At 31.1% G+C, this 20,876-nt stretch overlaps 1 protein-coding gene across 1 annotated transcript; it reads left to right on the top strand.

The window, feature by feature from the left end:
- The first annotated feature begins 1,354 nt into the window (after positions 1-1,354).
- LOC133201590 (monocarboxylate transporter 10-like) lies at positions 1,355-19,013 on the top strand. The gene is made up of 6 exons (XM_061337385.1): positions 1,355-1,630; positions 16,037-16,638; positions 17,274-17,640; positions 18,275-18,381; positions 18,492-18,555; positions 18,862-19,013. Exons 1-6 carry the CDS (start codon positions 1,357-1,359, stop codon positions 19,011-19,013), a joined length of 1,566 nt encoding a protein of 521 aa, XP_061193369.1. The 5' UTR covers positions 1,355-1,356.
- The last annotated feature ends 1,863 nt before the right edge of the window (positions 19,014-20,876 follow it).

Raw genomic sequence — 20,876 nt, 5'->3', positions numbered from 1 at the left:
TCTCTCTCTCTGTATAATTTGTCTGTTTATATATAAGTATGGCAGCATATTACTAAAATATCAATTACTGATTTTCAAATCTATAACAAATAATATGAATGCCTTTTTGTATCCTCTTGTCCACATGTCATGACTGGGAGGGGGTGTCTAAAGTAGAAGTCTGCTAAACAATCGTTCGTTCGTTCATCGTTCGTTCACCGTTCGCTCTGCGTTCGCACATCGTTCAAGCGGGAAAGTAGAACGTTTCAGGGATTGTATTTAATCTATAGTAAATACAATAACATTATGTAACTTTGCTTTTAACATTCAGTATTGAAGTACTCTGAAAAAAAAAATTATTTCACAATAATTGATGACTTTAAAACCAAACAAAAAAGTAAATGAAAGAGAAAGAAATATCCCCCAAAATAGATATTCAAGTAAATGTTTGTGCTTAATAAATACAAAAGTGCTTTGGCAATAGGACAAATGCAAATTCGAGTGCACTTGCACGCAATGTTTGTTTTATATGCCTTGAGTCATACAACATTCATGCAGTTCATTTAAAACTGAATGGCATAGAGTCATAATGTGTGAATTTAACAATTAAAGATTTATTAAACAAAATATTATTCAATTTTACACAATTAAAATTCACTCTGACACATTTGTGTTAAATAAATAATGCTGCTTTTTTTTAATCACCCTGTTTTATATTCGGCCAAGACAAGGGCAAAACAAGCGAAAATAAAACGGGGCGAAAATTTTCTCTGTATGCAGTAATAAAATGAACATATCAGAATTGCTTCTGCAAATGAGCATCTCTTAAAATCGGAATTTTAAATGCTTGCTCTAAAGGCTTTGCCAGAAAATTTCTAGAATAACCTAGCAAAAGACACGTAATAAAAAATATGCATTTTAATTTCTTTTTTTGAAGTTTTTTGAAGAATTCTCTATTTAGATACCTTTCACTAGTATTTATATGATATTGCCATGCATGTCCAGATTGTTTTGTACTTTGTTAGTTAGATTCAATTTTACAAGTTTTCTTATTAACAATGAAAAAAATAAGAATCATTTCATTTCTTGCATTTACAAACAATATTGTACGGAATGAATATGATAAGTACGTTTCCACATAATTTTCCTTGTGAAACCCTAGGCACACATTGCATAAATTGTTAAAGAAAATTATATGAGAATAATGTTCATTTTCAGTTAATTTTATGTAAAAAAAAATGATAAAGTAGAAAAAAAATTATGCATCATCACCAAAGATGTTTAGAAATGCTAATCAAAAAATCATCAAAGAAGGGTATTTGAGGAAAAATGTTAATTTAATTTAAACATATCTAATATTGTAGAGAGCAATTAATAATGGGCAAAGATTCTTTGGATAAAGAAACGCTAAAGAATGACAGTGAATGTCCTAAGATGGGCGGGGCTATGGACTGTCCAGTACAAACTCTCAACAGTGAAAACCAAACTGATGAATTTATACCCATTGACGGGGGTTGGGGTTGGGTTGTATGCTTCACATCACTCCTGGCCAACGGAACAGTTTCCGGCATCATTAACACTTTTGGAATAATATACGTATATCTAATCAAGGAGTATGCTAGGGATGATCCATCCATTTCCTTCAAAATATGTATGTATAGCAAATGAAGATCAGTCGCTCATAAGAAATTTATATTAAAATACCATTTCCTTGTAGATTTGACTATATTCTCTGGAAGGGAATGGAGATACAAATGAAAGGGAACAATTAGATAGGTGTACATGTAATTGTATTCCTAAATAGTTTTTTTTTTTTTTTTTTTTTTTTTTTTTTAAATTTTTTTTTATCCCAGTAATCAGATTGTATCGAATTGAATTGAATTGAACATATTTTATTGACAAAGTCAAAAGGATCGGACACAAGTTCAGAAAATTAGATAGTCTTCTTCTAATACAACATTTTGTAAAAATTGCCAAAATAAAAAAACATATATACATATGGTCTACTACATAAACGTCGTAGTTTTAGAAAGAAAAAAAAAGTTTTAAGTGTACAAGTATATAACTTGAATTGGTAAGAAGAAAAATTTTAAAAAAAAGGTAAGCTTATTTTGAAAAACGACCACATTCATTTAAGAAAGTTTGAATGGTTTTGAAAAGTTCATAATTTTGTTCAATAGTAAGAGAATCATCGCCCCATAACATTAAATGTACATCTATAACATATAAATAATTAAATGATAAAAGCTTATTCATTAAGGAATTCCTTGCTTTTACATAATATTTACAAGCAAAAAAACAAATGATATGCATCTTCTAGTAGTCCACAAGAACAATTAGGACTGGTTATTAGGTTACTGCGATATAAGTCAGAATTTAAAATACAATTATGTCTTAATCTTGTATGAATTATGTTCAAAAACCTTTTTCCATATGAAAAATATTTCTGAGGTTTTGCAATACTGTTGTGCAGATAGTTTTTAAAAATTTTGATAGAAGTTGCCTCCCTTGTTTTAAGACTAAGGGAATTCCACTTTCTAACTGTATCAGGAATAAATGATTTATTATATAGTTCTAATCTGTATTTTGGCAAAGAATGATTTAAGGAATTCCTGGTAGTGTATCCTGAAATATTGCCTGTTGTATCAGGTACTACATTTTGTAAATAATTAGGTACTAAATTATTGTGCATTTTATACATTGTTATTAGTTTTGCTCTGTTTCTTCTGGTTCCCAACCTGTTTCCAAATATAATGAATTTCTTGAAGCAATAATTGTAGGCCCAGTAACTATTCTTGCAGCAAATAATTGTACTTTTTCAAGATTCTCAATGTCTGTTTTCGTGCATCCAGACCAAACTTCAACAGCATATTCAAGTTGTGGTCTAATCAAAGATATATACATCTGGGATAGAATATCTCTTGACACAGTAAATTTTAGTTTTTTAAGAAGCCCCAGTTTTTTGTATGCTTTCCTTATAATGATATCAATATGATCAGAACATCCTAAGTTAGACGACAGAAGTATCCCAAGATGTTTGTGTTCTGTAACATATTCCAATTGGCAATTGTCAAAATATAATTTAGGAAACTGCTGCATATTTTTTGAATTAAAAAATACAGCTTTGGTTTTCTGTGGGTTAAATTTCAATAACCATTTCTTTGACCATTCATCTAGTATTCTAAGATCATGGTTAAGATTTTGTTCAATATGATTAATATTATCTGAGCATTGTTGTAAGGAATTATCATCAGCATATAATCTACAAACAGATATCATATTTTCAGCCACATCATTTACATACAATAAAAATAACAAAGGACCAAGTACTGAGCCCTGAGGAACTCCAGCTTTTACATGTCCTACAGAGGAAAAGTGATTTCTATACATGACTTGTTGTGTTCTATTGCTTAAATAACTATCAAACCAATCTAGCATATCACCATTGATTCCATACATTTTTAGTTTGTAAATTAAGCCTTTATGCCAGACTCTATCAAATGCCTTGGATAAATCACAAAACACCATACAACAGAATTTACCTTTATCAATACTTTTTACTATAGAGTGGTATGTTTCTAAACGTTGATATACTGTGGAATGACCTGGTAAAAAACCTGCTTGATATTTATAAAATATATTATGTGAATACAAGAAATTGTATACATGTTTAAAGATGATTCTTTCAAAAATTTTGCTTATACAACTCAGCAAAGAAACTGGTCTGTAATTTGTAGTGATGGAAGGGTCATCTTTCTTAAATAGTGGAAGAACATGTGCTAGGTTCCAGCAGTCTGGAAAAGTTTTTAGTGTTAGGGATTTGTTGAATAGTATACACAAAGGTTTTGAGATAGTGTCTTTGCAAGATTTTAACATTTTATGGCTGATGCAATCAGGACCAACTGCTTTACTAACAGGAATAATAGAAATTATATCAATAATTTCCTGTTCTTGTATTTTTATATCCGGAAAATTATCCTTACATCTAGACACTATATTTGGGAGCTCCTGGTTACTGTTATCTACGACTGTAATTGGTGTGAAATATTTGTTCAATAGTTCAATTTTATCTATGTCTGAAAATGCAAAACTTTCAGTGCCATTGTTGGCTGTAAACTGAATAGGTGGAATTTCATTTGTTGGTTTAATGTGAAAAGTGTCTTTCAGTAACTTCCAGTATAGTTTTTGATTGTTTAGACTAGCATCCTTGAGATGAGAATCTATATTGTCATAATAGTTTTTGATAGCATATTTTTTCATGTTATTAAACTTATTCCTTGCCTTCCGAAAAATTTCCAAATCGGATTCTCTTTTTGTTTTTTGTGCTATTTTTCTTAGCCTATTGCGAATAAGCAAAGTTTTCTTTAGAAGAGAATCCATCCATGGTTTATCATTTGGCCTTATGGTTACAGTTTTTTCGGGTACGCATTGGTGAATAATAGAAATAAACTTTTCCGTGAAGTTTGCTGTTGCAGTATTAATGTTTTCTGTAGCATCAGTAAGGCTATTCCAGTCGCATTGTAGGATTAAATCATTAAGGAGTTTTAAATCTGCTTGCTTATATTTCTAAATTTTACGTTTATATGCCGCATTAACATTGGTATTCTAGTGAATATATATATAAGGTGCTTTATGATCACTAACTGTATTACTAACTTTTAATGTTCCAGAATCATGCACATGTATATTGTCACTAATAATGATAGGATCTATAAGGGTTTCTGTATTGCAAGTAATTCTTGTAGGTTCATGTATGATATTTGTTAATCTACAGCTGTTCATTATTGTATGAATCTCATGTGAGTTGTTAACTTTTAAGAAATCAGTGTTAAGGTCACCAAGTACTACAATATTGCTGTAGATATCACAGGCTTTTTCAAAGGACCAAGATAGTTCTTGCCAAAAGACACTATTAGTGTGTGGTGGACGATAAATACAGCATATAAGTAGATTCCCCTTTACTTGTGGTATTTCTATCCAAATGAGTTCAGTATTAATGGGTTCTAAATCTTCTCTTCGACTAGCCTTAATTAAATTTGAAACATAAATCATTTATTTACACCTCCACCATAAGAATTGCGATCTTTTCTAAAAATATTCTTAAAACCTTCTATGAAAAAACTTTCATTTGTAACATGTGTGTCTAAATGAGTCTCACTAAAACATAGTATATCAAAATCTTGAACTAAATACATTAGGGAATCAATCTTATTTCTGATGCTTCTAATATTAAGGTGCAGGATATCAAGAGAGTTTGAAGCAGGTGGGCCTGGGTTTGTTTCAATATCACCAGATAGCAATAGAATGACAAACATGAATAATTGTGCAAAAAAATTAATTTTGAGAGACCAAGATGCCATATTTTTATATTGTTTTTTGAAGATACTGGATATGAATAGCAAAATATCTAAAAGTGTAGTAGATTTTGAAACTTTGAAAGCAGACCTTGACGGTATATTATGACATTTAATGTAAAAAAAACCAATCGCGGCACGGTGTTGTTCGAGGGAATTACCCATTATCAAAACTGTGGCTAAGCAATGTCCAAAGTTTGATTTGCAACTGGGCCGCCTTGAAATGGGATATATTGACACTGTAATTATTTGGCAATATATGAGATGTGTCAATTCAAAATAAATAGAAAATAATAAAACACAAAACAGTAAACATAAAATTTGAAAAAAGAAGTGCATTAACTCGCACATTTCCCACGTAGAAACTGGGAGATGCATTATGAGAATAACATGAAAAGCGGGTAATAGAGTACCGCTGTACATAACTGAATTGTAGTATTTACATGCATGTGTTGGGATGTAAATAATAAGGGGAAAGAACGATATAACATCCAACTATATACACATGCAGACCAATTTGAAGACAGCGTGACAAACATAATAGTATAAGAATAAATTTGAACATACTGTACATATGTTTGGGACATCCTTTATGTTGATCTGTCAATCACATGTTTATAAATGAAAGCGAAAGTAGGTAAACACTGATTCGACGAGGTTCCAAGCGTCTGAGAGACGCGAACACGTGGAAATGTTTATTAGTCAGCCCGCGTGCTGACTAGTTACGGTGGGATGAAACTGCAAGTGCGCTTGCGTAATTTGGAATTCTGGGAAAAATATTTACACGACTTTTTTAAAGAAACCTGTAGTATCTGGTCCAATCAAAAGGCCTGCTTCTTCACGCACGCTCTCTGAATTAAGAACACAACCTCGAGCTATTTATAGACAACATTGTTCTTCGTTTGTTCTCGAAAAATTAAAGACATGGATTGTTCTAAGTGGGAAATTTGTACTGTTTTATACGATACTTTGAAAATATTTCAGTGGTTCTTATAGAAGAAGTTAAGTTTATATGTAGAGCACTTGATATATATACCCTCAATCGCCGTCCTCTGGATGCCTGAAGCAAGACTCCCTCGATCAATATCTTGCATAAGACATGTAAGGGTCGGAATTCGCACAATAATCCACTTGCCACAAAGGTCCCAGAACAGTGCAAAATGAATCTCTTTTCAATTAAATGATGAAAGTTATGAAAACATTAGAAGACCACTGTAAGACAGTAAAATCTTATGATTTACATGATAAGTTGCTGTCCTGTAAAAAAAGGACTGCAATACGTGAACCATAAGTCTGTGTTTCTACCAGAAATTTAAAAGAAATTCTGGGTTAATTAAATACGTTTTACAAAAAAGAAGTCTTACATCTTGAAACATATGTACATTTTAAAATAATTATGATTTAACTTTATGGCCTTACTACTAAAACTGTAATAACATTTTCTAAAATGGTCTGTCTTCTTTGAGTGATAGTAGTTTAATAGCACAAAATTAATGTTAAATTCTATCCCTGGTAGGTCTATAATTTTTTTTTATTATTAAAAATCGGGCTATTTTCGGTAACCTTTAACTGTTGGGATTTGTTTGATTTGTACGGAAGATTCTATCACACATCCAGCGACATATCGACCCGTAGACGCGGGAAATTTTCGGACCCCCCCCCCTTCCTCTCCACTTTGAAAAACTTTGCTACAAGCCTGAAACACCTGACGCTTGCGCCATGCACCCGGTACCATAAAACTTAGATGAGCTCACTTTTGATCTTAGTCTCACTTTTATAAAAGGAATAAGATCAAAAGTCACTTTTGATCTCAGTCTCACTTTTATAAAAGGAATGAGATCAAAAGTGAGCTCATCTGTTTATGGCCCCGGAGCCCGGTTTAATCTCGTTTACATATTTTCTGCGTGGGCCTCAGGGTCCACGCAATGATAGACATGCGAGTGCAGCTTGTGCACGTGAACCGCGCCCACAGGTGAGAAACTGACCACAGTGGAACTGCGATAGTTGAGAGTCTACCTTCGTTTTGTGCATCATAATCAATATCATTTATAGAATTTAACAGTAGAAATGAAAATGCATACATTCATCAACGTTCAATGATTGGTGGCTTTCTTCATTTATTATGTACAGCATTATGTTACAAATAAGAAAACGATTAAAAACGATTAAAATAATGTTGGTTTGCCCTCTCCATTCTCAGGATGAAAAATTTGGGTCTGGTTAGGTAGGTTGGAAATTTTTTTCCTAGAAAAATTTTAACATCAATGCTGAATTTTCAAAATTTATTTTCTGAAATGCATAAAAAAATTGTTTCCTGGAGGTTAAAGAATGTTTTGAGTCGAGCAATTTTTGGCCATTTGGTCAGGAGAGGGCAACCAAACACTTTTTTAAAGATGGCATTAGGCGAATTTAACTTAGATTACAATGACTTTTAAGAAACACAACATGATAGATAAAACAAATCGTATACCATCACAAAACAAGAAAGAAACCTTCTGTATTCCAGTGGCTGACTCTCAGCTTTTTTTAAAAAGCTAACCTTGTAAACACAGTGTTTTACGATATTGGCGTCGAAGCAAGGAACTGTTCGTCTACGTTGTCATCTTGGAAACACTCTAGGTCCTCTGTTGTGTTTATCAATATTTTCTTCCCATGGTGACCACGGAGTTTCGCATATATTCGACCGTCATACGTCCAGCAGCTGTCAAGTTTTTTTTTATTTTTTACTACTTGGCGAGTTTTTCCATATAGTTCCGCCCGTCTGGACGTCAAAGCTTCGTTGATGTAGATGGGTCCAGTTTGTTTTGTTGGGTTTTGGTTGTAGGATTTTAAATTTCGTTTCTTTGCATAAACTCTGGCTTTATCTCTATAACTAATAAATTTTACTATAATGTCTCTGGTTTTCCGGCTTGGGTCGTATTTGCCCACTCTGTGTGACCTTGAGATATCTTTGGTCGAGATTTTCATTTAGAACCAGAATGTTGATGACATTCAGAACTAGCTTATCAGTAGATTCGTTTTGTTCTTCAGGTATGCCAGTGATTTTTAGGCAATTTCGCCTTGAATATTGTTCCACTTCGTCGATTTTCGACGTGAGTTCATTTATTTCTTTTCTGAGTGAGCCTATCTTCGAGACAAAAACTCCAGCAAGAGCGTTTTTAAAGTTATTTTTATTGAGTATGAGAGTGATTGCCTGTTTGAAGGCGTTTTCATCCGAGGAAACGGAGTCTAACTATTGTCAGATTGTATCCTTATCCCATTCTCAAAGAGAACAAGATGAATAACCCTCAATTTAGTTATATTCCAAATACAATGTAAATGAAGATTGAAATAATTGTATCTAAAATAAAAAAAAATGACTGACAATGTTTTGTGTTGGTAATATCCTAACTTAAATAATGTATATTTAATTTGTAAACAATTCATTTAGTTATCAAAAGCCAGCTAATAAGTTAAAGAAAATGATGAAGATATCGAATAGCGATCGATTTGAAATAATAACCTACAAACAATGCACATCTGTTAACAGAGCATAAAACACGGACCCTTGGAAATTCCAGAGGTGGGATCAGGTATCTAGGAGAAGTAAGCATAAATTCATAAATGTATAAGTGTGGAAGAAAATTTTTTAGATACCATTTTGGTTATAAAACTTACTCATTGTAAAATTGAAAATAGACCAATTTTTCTGTTTTTCTGTTATATACCACCTGAGGGTAGTGTTTTTTTTATCGTAAAGAAGATATAGATTTATTTTAATGTATGTATGATCTAATTAGTAAATACACATCACTTGGATGTATATTTTTGTCAGGCGATTTAAATGCTAGGTGTGGGCTAAAGGAAGACTTTATTGTAATTGATAATCTTTCTGAACATGTATCTGATGCAATACAACATTTGGTATCATATACTTCAGATACATGTAATATTAATAGGAAAAGTCAGGACAGTTATATAAACCAGCACGGTAGAAAGTTTTTGAATTTATGTAAATCCACAGGTTTCCGAATTGTAAATGGTAGGCATTCCGGAGATTCTAAGGGAAGTGTAACTTTCTACGGTGCCAATTGAGTCAGTTTAATTGACTACCTTATATGTCGACAGGAAACTATGCAGTATATCTTAGAATTTTCTTCTGCAATATTTAATACTTTATCTGATCATTTGCCTCTAGATCTATTTTTCAAAATCAATTGCACTAATCTTCATGAAAGTACATAATTCTTCTAACGACATGTCAACAAATCACTTTAGAGTAGAGTGGAAAAATATAAGATGGAACGAGAACGAAAAAGACAGTATAAATCATGATCCAAGTAATAATGCAGAAACATTAATTAACATAGTAAATTGTCACTTAAAAGACCAACAAGAAGTAGACAACTGTGTTAAAATCTGTGTAATGTTATAAATGAAATTGTTTTACCAAAATGTCAAACAAAACGGGGGCAATATACAAGTGAAAATTCACAAAATAAGCATAATTTAGAAGAGATGATAAACCTTGGTTTAGTGATGTATGTAAAAAGAAATATTTGGACTATAAAAACGCTTTGCATATTTTTAATGTAAATAAATCAACGGAAAACAAACAAACTATTGCAGGTAAAATTTATAAAACACTCGAAAGAAAACTTAAAAGAGCTTATAAATGTTAAGAAGGTAATATGATACAATCGTTAAGAAAAACCAATCCACGAAAATTCTACAAGCATTTTTCAAAAAGGAAAATCAAATGTCCTGCAACTAAAATAGGGTTGGAAAATTTTTATAACCATTTTAGGAATCTAACTCAGAATACAAGCTCGAAGGAAGATCAATATAACCTAGATAGTGATAATTTTATTGAATCTGTATTCGATGAATTGGATTATGAAATTTCTGTCGAGGAAATTAGACATTGTATACAAGATTTAAAAAGAAATAAGAGTTGTAGTGAAGATTTCATACTAAATGAACTATTTATAGACTATAGTGAGACACTCATACCGGTTTTACATAAAACGTTTAATGCTATATTTAGGTCTAGGTTTTCCCACAATCTTGGTCAAAGGCTATAATTGTACCGGTATATAAAAAGGGGGACGTTAATGACACAATCAATTATAGGGGCATTTCCTTGGTTAGTTGTATGGGTAACCTTTTCACTTCTATTCTAAATCAACGACTACTGAAGTGGGATAAAGATATATCTGTCATAACAGATGCCCAGTGTGGCTTTAGATATGGTTATGGGACTGTTGATGCAATTTTTGTATTACAATCATTGGTAAATAAGTTTCTACGTAAGAAGGGTAGGAGATTATACTGCTGTTTCATAGACTATAAAAAAGCATTTGATTTTGTTAATAGGAGCAAATTATGGGCTAAGTTATGTAAGCTTGGAATATAGGGTAAATTGTTGAAGATAATTAAATCTCTTTACGAAAATATCAAATCGTGCGTAAAATATGATGGCGTCCTTTCCGAATATTTTGGAAGTCAAGTTGGACTCTTTAAAGGTGAAATGTTCCCCCCAATATTATACTCTTTTTATGTAAACGATTTTGAAATGCACTGGTTGAGCGAGAACTGTCCATCGATTGAAATTAATCTAATTAATATATTCCTTATTATGCATGCTGATGACACAGTTATATTAGCAGAAACACCCGAAGCTTTACAAGAAATACTTAACTCTTTGCACAATTATTGTAAGAAATGGAATCTAACTGTAAATACAGATAAAACTAAAATAATGGCTTTTAGAAATGGAGGAAAAATAAAAGAAAATGAGAAGTGGTTCTACGACAAAAATGAATTAGAAATAGTAAATGAGCTTAATTATCTTGGATTATTATTAAATTATAACGGTAAATTTACAAAAGCACAACAGAAGCTGGCAGAACAGGGGAGAAAAGCTCTTTTTAGTGTTCAAAGTAAACTAAATGATTATTACTTTAATATTCAAACAAAATGCTCCGTTTTCGTCAATAGTATACTTTCGTATGCTTCCGAAGTATAGGGTTTTAACAAAGGAATTGATATATAAAAAGTTCATGTACTGTTCTGTAAAAAAAACTTTAGGGTTTAAAAAGAATGCTAGTAATAAGTTTCTTTATCTTGAACTAGGTAGATTTCCCTGTCATATTTTAAGAAAAATAAAAACTATGAAATATTGGTTAAAGCTGAGAAAAACAGAAAATTGTATTCTTAAGACGTGTTATGAAGAAATGGTACAGGAAAATGATGAATGGATTGTAAACATTAAAACAGAACTGGATAAATTAGGATTAAACTTCATGATGCACACATATTATGATGAAAAATTTGCATTCAAACTTATTAAACAAAGAATGATAGATATTTACATCCAAGAATTAAGAGCAGAAATTAACATTATGCCCAAAACTAATTTATACAAATATCTTACAGATACGCATTGCCTTCAATATTACCTTTACAAGCCTTTAAGTGTTAAAAATCGAGAAATAATTTCAAAACTTAGGATGTCTGATCACAATTTATATATTGAAAGGGGTAGATACACGGATACTAATAGAAATGATAGAAAATGCATATTATGTAATCTGGATGAAATAGAAGATGAATTTCATTTTATTTTACAGTGCCCAACATATGAAAATATAAGGAAGAAATATATTAAAAGATTTTATTATCAAAATAGTAGTGTATATAAAGTAATACAACTATTAAGCGCTCGAAATGTAAAGGAATTAAGGGGTCTTGAAAATTTTTTAAAGAGAAGCAAATCATATACGGGAAAGTAAATTAGAACTATTACATTAATTTTTTAAGAGTGGTTTACTATGTCAGAACAATATATATATATATGTATACATTTAATCTCAACGTCATTTTAAATTGTGTGAATATATTGTAATATATATATTATATATTCTCTTCTTTAGCCATGTCAATTATGTATATACTATATGTATTTACATGTATGTAATTATGTTTATCTGATGTATCTGTTGATACAAGGAATACAAGAACTGAAATGAACTGAAGCATCCTATGTCGAACGTTCACACCGCCGTGAACCCTATGCAGGTAGACGGACTGTACCGTGATTAAATTTAGTATAAAACCAAAAGCATGACAATGAGAATGAATGAAATATTTCAGTCAAAACACGACCAAATGATTGGATACATTTGCTCACAAGTTAGTTCATTAAACGACCATACAGTTTACGAAATGCAGATTTTAAACAAGGTTATTGAAATCCCTGTAACATCAACCTATCTGTCAGGAGCTTGCCTCGGTATTTAAATTGATTCTACTCAGAGCATGCTCTTCGGTAACGAACAGGTTGGGTGACATAAACACCATATGCAGGTGATACCGGAATGTTATAACATAAATAAGGTAAGTTGACAATGGAAAAGCTGCAATCATCTTGTTTGTCAGACAGTTTAGTTGTTAGTTGGCCCTCATCGTCTATAGTCAGTAACCATCCAAATATGAAACAAATGTCATGTGGCAGACTCTGTGGTGTCTTTTATTTCAAGTTCACTGGGGTATATGGAGTCGACATATTATTGGAAGTAACAATTGTAAATTGATAAACGTCTTCGATATACCTAAATGTCTTGCTGAAAGGCACTGCAAAGTGTTTTCTTCTTCTAATATAGAAGTTTTTCAATAAATTCTGCTTTATAGGAATATAAAAACAGGACGTTTCCTTCATAGCAGGCTTGGGGCGAATTACTTTGCAAAGTAATGCATTACATTACCATTACTTCAAGAATTTGGGCATTAAATTACCATTACCATTACTCTAATTTCTTAAAGTAATGCATTACATTACCATTACTTTAGTAAAGTAATGCATTACCATTACCATTACTTTGGGGGGGGGGGGGGGTAAAGATAGAAATACAAAACTTTGCAACTATATAATTTTCATAAGCATGCAACCAACCCCTTCAAAGCTAAACATGACAAAGGATAATTCAAATTTGATTTCAAGATACTTGTATTTATTAGACTGTAAAAAGCTTACATATCTTTTTATTATTCATGGGAAGTTCAAACTTTCAAATTGTCAGTAAGATAAAACATTTATTTGTACAATATGCACTTCTTTTGTAACTATTGATGTCATAAAGCAATTTAACTTTTGATGCGTTTTAATCCCTGTCCAAAACTATGATAAAAGCATAGATAATTTAAATCTAGTACCTTATGAAAAAAATAAATGCATTGACAAACTTGTAAAAGGGTTGGACAGTATGTACATTTTGCTCTGCTAGGCGTATAAGAATGCTTGCATGTCTTCTATTCCTTTTGGTACAATGGAGTTGTCATGGTCAACTCAAGATAGACCAGCTCAATTAATGTTTTATAAACAGTCAGGAGAAAGGGACTGGTAATTTGGAGCACTTCTCAAAACAATGCATTGTTTTAATTGTTACATAAGCCCAGAGGCATAGTGCGTTTTGATGACATTCTAGCTATTCAAAAGGTGTCAATTACCAGTTTACAGTGTACATCATACTGGAATTATTTTTTTAAAAAGATTTTTTTTAAAAACTTTTTAAATAATTCTTTAAAATCAAATTTTATCTAAAATAAGTGTGAGAATTTACATGTAAGATAATTGTACTTTTAACAGAATATAAAGTGTATTTAAATAGATACAGAGAGTTTATTTAAATAGGATAACTTTTTTCATTCATTTCTATCATTTATAAAAAATAAATAACCTAAACAATAATTTCCATATCCATTTTGATTTTTTAAAAAAGGTACATACAAAATAATGCTTTGCAATGCTATGTAATGCCAGTATTACTCTGGATTTGATAAAGTAATGCATTACGTTACTATTACATGTAATTCAATTTTTTTGGCATTACACATTACTAGCATTACTTCGAGTTCAAGTAATGCATTGCAATGCATTACCATTACAATTAGCATTACCCCAAGCCTGCAGTTCATAGCAATATAAAGACAGGTCGGCATAGATGCTGTCAATGAGAAACTCCATCATCCTTTTAATAACAACTACAAAGTACTTGGGTGTAGAATCAGAGTGATATTAACTGAGTAATTTTGTTGATTACCCATCACATATGATCTGAAAATTTCCGAGTTCCATTTTTATTGAAGAAGCAGTTGTCTATGATATCAAAAAGCGTAGTTTTTAATTTATCCCGAGGAATGGTTGCATAAAATGTAGAAAAGTCTTATGTTTTGGTGATGTTTACTTAAAAAAAAAATGATTTTAAATTTCTTAGAGTTCTTTGGAGTTTTTGAGAATTCACATTTGATTAACTCCACTTCTAGAATATGTTGAGCTCAGTTTCTTCTTTACAGCAGTTAATTAATATTTTGTGAGGAGTAAAGATAGGGGCTTGCATGGTTGAACACTGACTGGATTCTACAATGTAACTTTTTTTTGGAATGACTTTTATGAAGTTTAGGGATCCAGTACAGCTAAAATAGATTGAACTCACCTTCAACGACTTGAATGTTAAAAGTATTGAAGACTGAAATTTTATTTTGAAGAATTTTATCTTTAGAAAAGTGAACTACTAGTGTAATTAGGAATTTCAGATGTAGAATGAAAACTAATTTCTTCTAAAATAAGGTTTTAATAATGAGCCTCACAAGCACAGAAGATATTGTTTCAAGCCTTATCTGTTGGAACCATAGCATTTTGTTCATACATGTATAATCTTTTTAATTCTTTTGTCGTCTCCGATTTAGTGTAAACAGAAGGATAGATGACCTTTTGACCTTTATATAACTTTTTGATTTTTTAATTCTGACAAAGTATTCAGATCTCCCTCTTCATATTTCTCCCAACGTCTGGTATAATCTTCGACAGAATTGATAACAGAAATAAAACATATTCAATATTTAAAAAGAATGCATATGGACATTTTTTTTCACACGGTTTGAACAGTTCTGGGCATGGCCTAAAGATGTACTGTAAATACAGGTCACAAAGAAAACATATTTATAGATTTTTGTTTTACTAAATACAATTTTCGTTTTAGAGGCTTTCGTCGATTCTTAATTGTCACAATCACAAACAGCTGTAATTCTTATCAAATAGTAGAAGTAAAAGGAGTGATTATGTTTAATTTTCTATAGTTTCACACAAGGAAACAACAGCATAAGGGGCATTTTGAACAACTTTGTATAAGCAATGCAAACCATTGACTACTTTCACAGAAAAAAGAAATTCAATACCTGAATTCATACCGCGCGTTTTTATGTGAATGTCACGTAGAGTCTGTATAATTTTCAGTTTTTTGTTTATATGCTCTCTTTTAAATTGTACATTTTCATTGAATTCCTTTCGTTTCTGAAGAACTTAACAGGGATTTTATAACACTTTTTTTTTCATTTAATGTATTTATAAACGTATTAGAAGATTAGGAGACCATGTTTTAAGTAAAAGAAGCGCTTTAATCCGTTCAGTGTGTGAGAGAAAAACAATCATAAAGTGTTTTTTTTTACATTATGTGCAGTTTTTGATCTTACAAACCTACCTCGATTATAAATGTTTGTAAATCAGACAAAACAATGAAACAGATTTCTACAAAAAGTCATATTAATTATAGCTGTAATTATCCCAGTATTACAATCATCTCCAAAACATTTTCTATAATTAAAGACATTTAAGAACATGAATATATATACATGACATTATCTATCTGTTTCTCTCTTATTTTCAGCATGGATTGGATCAGTTTGTACAGGTTCTACATTCTTTATGTGCCTTTTTAGCAGTGTATGCAGTGATCGAATTGGTATCAGACCAACGGCATTTTTTGGCGCTCTTTTTGGCGCAATAGGACTCTTTTCTAGCGCTTTTATCAAAGAATTGGGATTACTATATTTAACATACGGCCTTTTAATCGGAAGCGGCGGAGGATTTATAACCGTTACATCCTTGATCATTCTGGGACATTACTTTAAAAAGCATTTGGGACTCGCAAATGGAATTGTAGGTTTTGGTAGTTCAGGTTGCTCAATGATTATATCCATTGTTCTGCCTATTTCTCTGGAGACTTTGGGCATCAAGTACACCTTCCTTATCTTGGGCGGGTTGTACTGCATGCTTTTATTATATAGTCTTACCTGGATACCTACGTTTCCAGTACATTCATCACTGCCAATATCATCGCATGAAGAAGAGTCGCAAATTGAAAAGGGGCTTTGCTCTTCAGTAAAAAAGTACCTAAATTTGGAGATTTTCAAAAACCGTGCATATCGTATTTGGTTTTTCGGATTTAATGTTGCGTTATTTGGTTACTTTGTGCCATTATTCCATTTAGTAAGTATACAATGTGAGTATAACATAAACATTTTGGGGAAAAATAAAAGAGCCTGGTCGATACTGTCATCAAGACGGTCAGATTAAAAGATTTATGTTCTGTTTAATTAATAACTAAGTCTTCTCATTTTTATACAACAGTGTATCAAATGTGTATACTGAAGAAATACTGTTATCTCTCAATGAAAAAGAAAGTCATATGCCACGAGCCAGATTAATGAGTTAATCACAGTATTCAATCACTGATTAATGATAATTGTTTAGTAATGAAATTTTTGAGTAGGAAATTGTACTTGTATTTGACAATATGATATAAACAACATATTTACAATTAGTTAAAAATTATCATGTATAATTAAAAATCACTTATCTTGATACAAACAATGCAAATCGAGAAACACGTGTATTATATTTACATTTGATAAGTAGTGATGCTGTATAAAAACGCTAAAACAGCTAGTATTAAATGTTTCAAAAGGTCTCGATTCAACAGCATCTTTTTACGTTTGCAAACGATGTTTTTTATATCTCAACAGCTATAAATTTATGATTAATAACGACGCATATTTCAAATATAAGTATGAAAAATTTTAACTTTTACGTATTTTGGTGTTGATGCTGTCTTTTATATTTAGGTTAAACATACTCAGGATAATTTCCCTGACAAAAATGCATTTATTCTGATAACCTGTATTCAAGTGGCCTCTGGAATTGGAAGACTGATATTTGGGAAGATAGCGGACTTGAAATGCGTGAACCGAATCTATATGCAGCAAAGCGCTTTTGTGTTGATGGGAATAGTTACTGCATGCATTCCTTTCTCAGGATCTTTCGAAGGACTAATTGTTATTTGTCTCATTTTGGGAGTCTGTGATGGGATCACGGTATTTTTGATTGGAACTATTGCGTTTGATATTGTTGGTCCCAAAGATGCATCACAAGGTATTGGTTTTCTCCTTTGTGGTTTTTCTGTCCCACTTACTGTTGGGCCTCCTATTGCAGGTAAGAAATTTAACCTGCTTCCGGTTGATTCGAAAACTGGATATATTATCAGCATAACTATTTGAAAGATATCTTCAATGCAAATTTCCTTGAATATTCATTTTTTTTAATTTTAGTTCAAATTTGCATAAAATGAGCTCATAGGTTTATTGCATAAAATTGTATTACATTACAATGTAAATGTTATTATAAAAATGTTTCGAAAATTATTTCCATATAATAATTTTATGGAGTTTTAAAACGAGTTCTTTGCAATTTAAACATTTTTCTGTGAGTTTGTTTCAGAAATAAAGTTACATTTTTTTTGATGATCAGAATCCCTTAGACATTCAAAGTTTTGGTAAAAACATACCAGTATTTAATATGTTCCTTTGAATTAATATGAATAAAATGAAGGATATATTTATATAATAATAATAATCATTGTGAAGAAATTCCTAAACACCTCTAATTGTCTTATCTATGCAAGAATCTAGTCCTTTAAACATTCACAGTGGATGAAATGGTCATTTGTATTTCTAAGATATGATACTTTATGTAGTTGTAGAGAAACTGTAGAAGTTTGAAAAAAAAAACGGGGGTGATGAGATAAAGGTAATATTGAAAATGAATAATGAATGAATATTCATTTCAGGTTTGCTTTATGACACTTTACATACATACGAAATAGCTTTTGTAGCTGCTGGTGCTCCACCCATCCTGGGTGCATTAATAATGTGCTTCATTCCAAGACTTAAACAGGTAGATTATTGTGCCTTTTTTCTGACTCCTCATGAATTCAAAATACTTTTTTGAAAATGTGTGTAAGGGAGTCAATGTAATAACCTTACAATACATTATTTAATCCTCAGAAAAGAAATGAAGAAATGGAAACAAATGGTGCCACCATTGTTATGACACAGGTTTATCGAACAGGTAGATAAGATAACATATCTATATACTTCATATAATTATTTTAAAATTCATATGAATTATAATTTTAAGACCATGCCTCTAATATATGCAATTTTGAATGTGTTGCATACGATTGTATTGGAGACACATATCTTTAGTATTCATTTTTATTACCATTTTACAAAGTACGTTAATGGTAAATTTCAGAAATATAGATATATTTGATTTTCTATCATTTTAATTTATTCATATCGATCATAGTTTTAGGAATCTTATATCAATTAAAAAAAAATTTTTAAAAAAATAATAATAAATTGAAATTTTTAGATTCAACTGGTGAAGAGGAGAAAAGTCTTTTAGACTTGCAGAAAAATGACAAAGACGTAAAAGAGAAAAGCCCAGCAAGTCCTTACAGGATTAAAGATGATGCATCAGCAACAGAATTTAAATCACTTTTAGAGCAGGAAATTTTAACCTGATAATAAGTTTGATATTTTTTGAAATTAATAATATAAATAATTAATAAAACTTATTAATAGCTTTGTTGTAAAAGTGTTAATAGTCATGTTGTATTGAATTTAATACTTGACAAAATAACAAGGAAAATGAAAAGTAATAAAGAAGAAATGAGTTTATCATTTATAAAGATTTTCTATCGCAATATATTTTTTTTAAATATGTATGCTTTTTAAGCAAAATATTTAATACTATGACTCCTTTTTTTTTAATGAGCTTCTTTCCTGCATGAACGGTTTTTGTAGAACATGTTGACGATGACGCATTCTTCTTTCAAATTTAAGATTTTTTATCTTCATGCAGTTCCTGTCAGTCTTTTCAAAATAAAAAAAAATACAAGTTTTTAAACCTGAGAGAAATTGAAAAAAAAACCCTGCTTTTTAACAATAAAGACAGAAATGATTTAAGGTATTCAATTTATCCTACAACTTTGAAATCTAAAAAAAGAAATAAAAAGGGTCTGAAGGAAAAGTGGTCTATTTGTCTCCATAAACATAAAGTTTTTTCCAAGCTGAATTATGAAGATGAAGGACAGCAACGATCGAAGCTCAAAAGTCTAAAGAAACAATACAAATTATGAGCAGAGCAAACACGGACCTCTTAAAAATTCAGATGGGGAATCACGTACGATGAAGAAGTAAGCATCCGCTGTCGACCGGACACACCCGCCGTGTGCTTCTTGTCATGATTGGGTAAGCGGGAAATTGGAAATTCGTAGACAATTCTGAGTGAAAACTATGGCCTGATACTTTGTATGAAAAATGTCAGTCGACATTCGACTTAACAAAAGATTGTATTTGCTGAAAGGTCATGTAGCGACCATAGAATTTGATGAGTGTTGATTTTAAACAGATTGCTACTTTCTTTGAACCAATAACTTATTTGTCAATAGCTTGCATCTTTTACAAATTGTCCATACGTATAATGTGTTCAAACGTAAATGATCAACTGGGACACATTCATATGCAGGTGATAATGCTATCTTGCTATATAAATATGGGGAGTTTACGATATAAAAGTAGGTAATCATGTTAATATAAAGTTAAGTTATTAGTTTGCTATTGATGTTTTTCTCTAGAAAAATATCCAAATTTGAAACAGGTGTGTCAGACTCTGTTCGTCTTTTGTTCAGTTCAAAGGGATATATCGAATCAACAAAGGAATGAAAATCAATAATATTCGTCGATAAAACGTCGTCGATATATCTTATTGTTAATCATCTGTTAAACTGTTGAAATATGATTATAATATTTTTATTCTACATATTATATTATGGGTGTTAATGTTTGGAGAGACAATAACTATAATATAAAAAATGTTGTTAAATTCCTGGTTATTTGATAAAATGCTTATTGACTTTTGAATTCGGTCTACTCGTGTCTATACGGAACATGATCTGGAGTAGGTTAACATACACATATCCTTTCTTCTTTCTTTTTCATGGACTTCTTCCGAGGAAAACAAAATTTTTCAAAAGGCGAAGGCAGAAACTTTACTTTATTGACAATCACTTGCAAGACTATCAGGCGACAACCTGGGGTAGTTGCTCGATTATTTATCATCTCTCCACTATGAGAACAGTTCGCAGTCTTGCATTCGAAGATTAATCGTTGATCGATTGAATTGTAACGTTAACTAAGTTGACATTAAAAATTAATGAATGATTTTTGTCGATCGGTTGTCTTTTTCGGAAGATCAAACACTGGTTTTAATATGACCGAGGCATAATACTTGCATGTATGCTATATTAAATTTTTTCTATCAAGATAAAAGCTTAATATTGGAGGAATATCAATGGTGTTTAATTTCTTTAACAAATCCTTATT

This window comes from Saccostrea echinata, unplaced genomic scaffold (genome assembly GCF_033153115.1).
Source record: "Saccostrea echinata isolate AGI-Se365-2 ecotype Australia unplaced genomic scaffold, CSIRO_AGI_Sech_v1 ptg000045l, whole genome shotgun sequence".
Classification (NCBI taxonomy): domain Eukaryota; kingdom Metazoa; phylum Mollusca; class Bivalvia; order Ostreida; family Ostreidae; genus Saccostrea; species Saccostrea echinata.
Note: the sequence above shows the minus strand (reverse complement) of the source record. Positions and strands in the feature narration are given on the sequence as shown.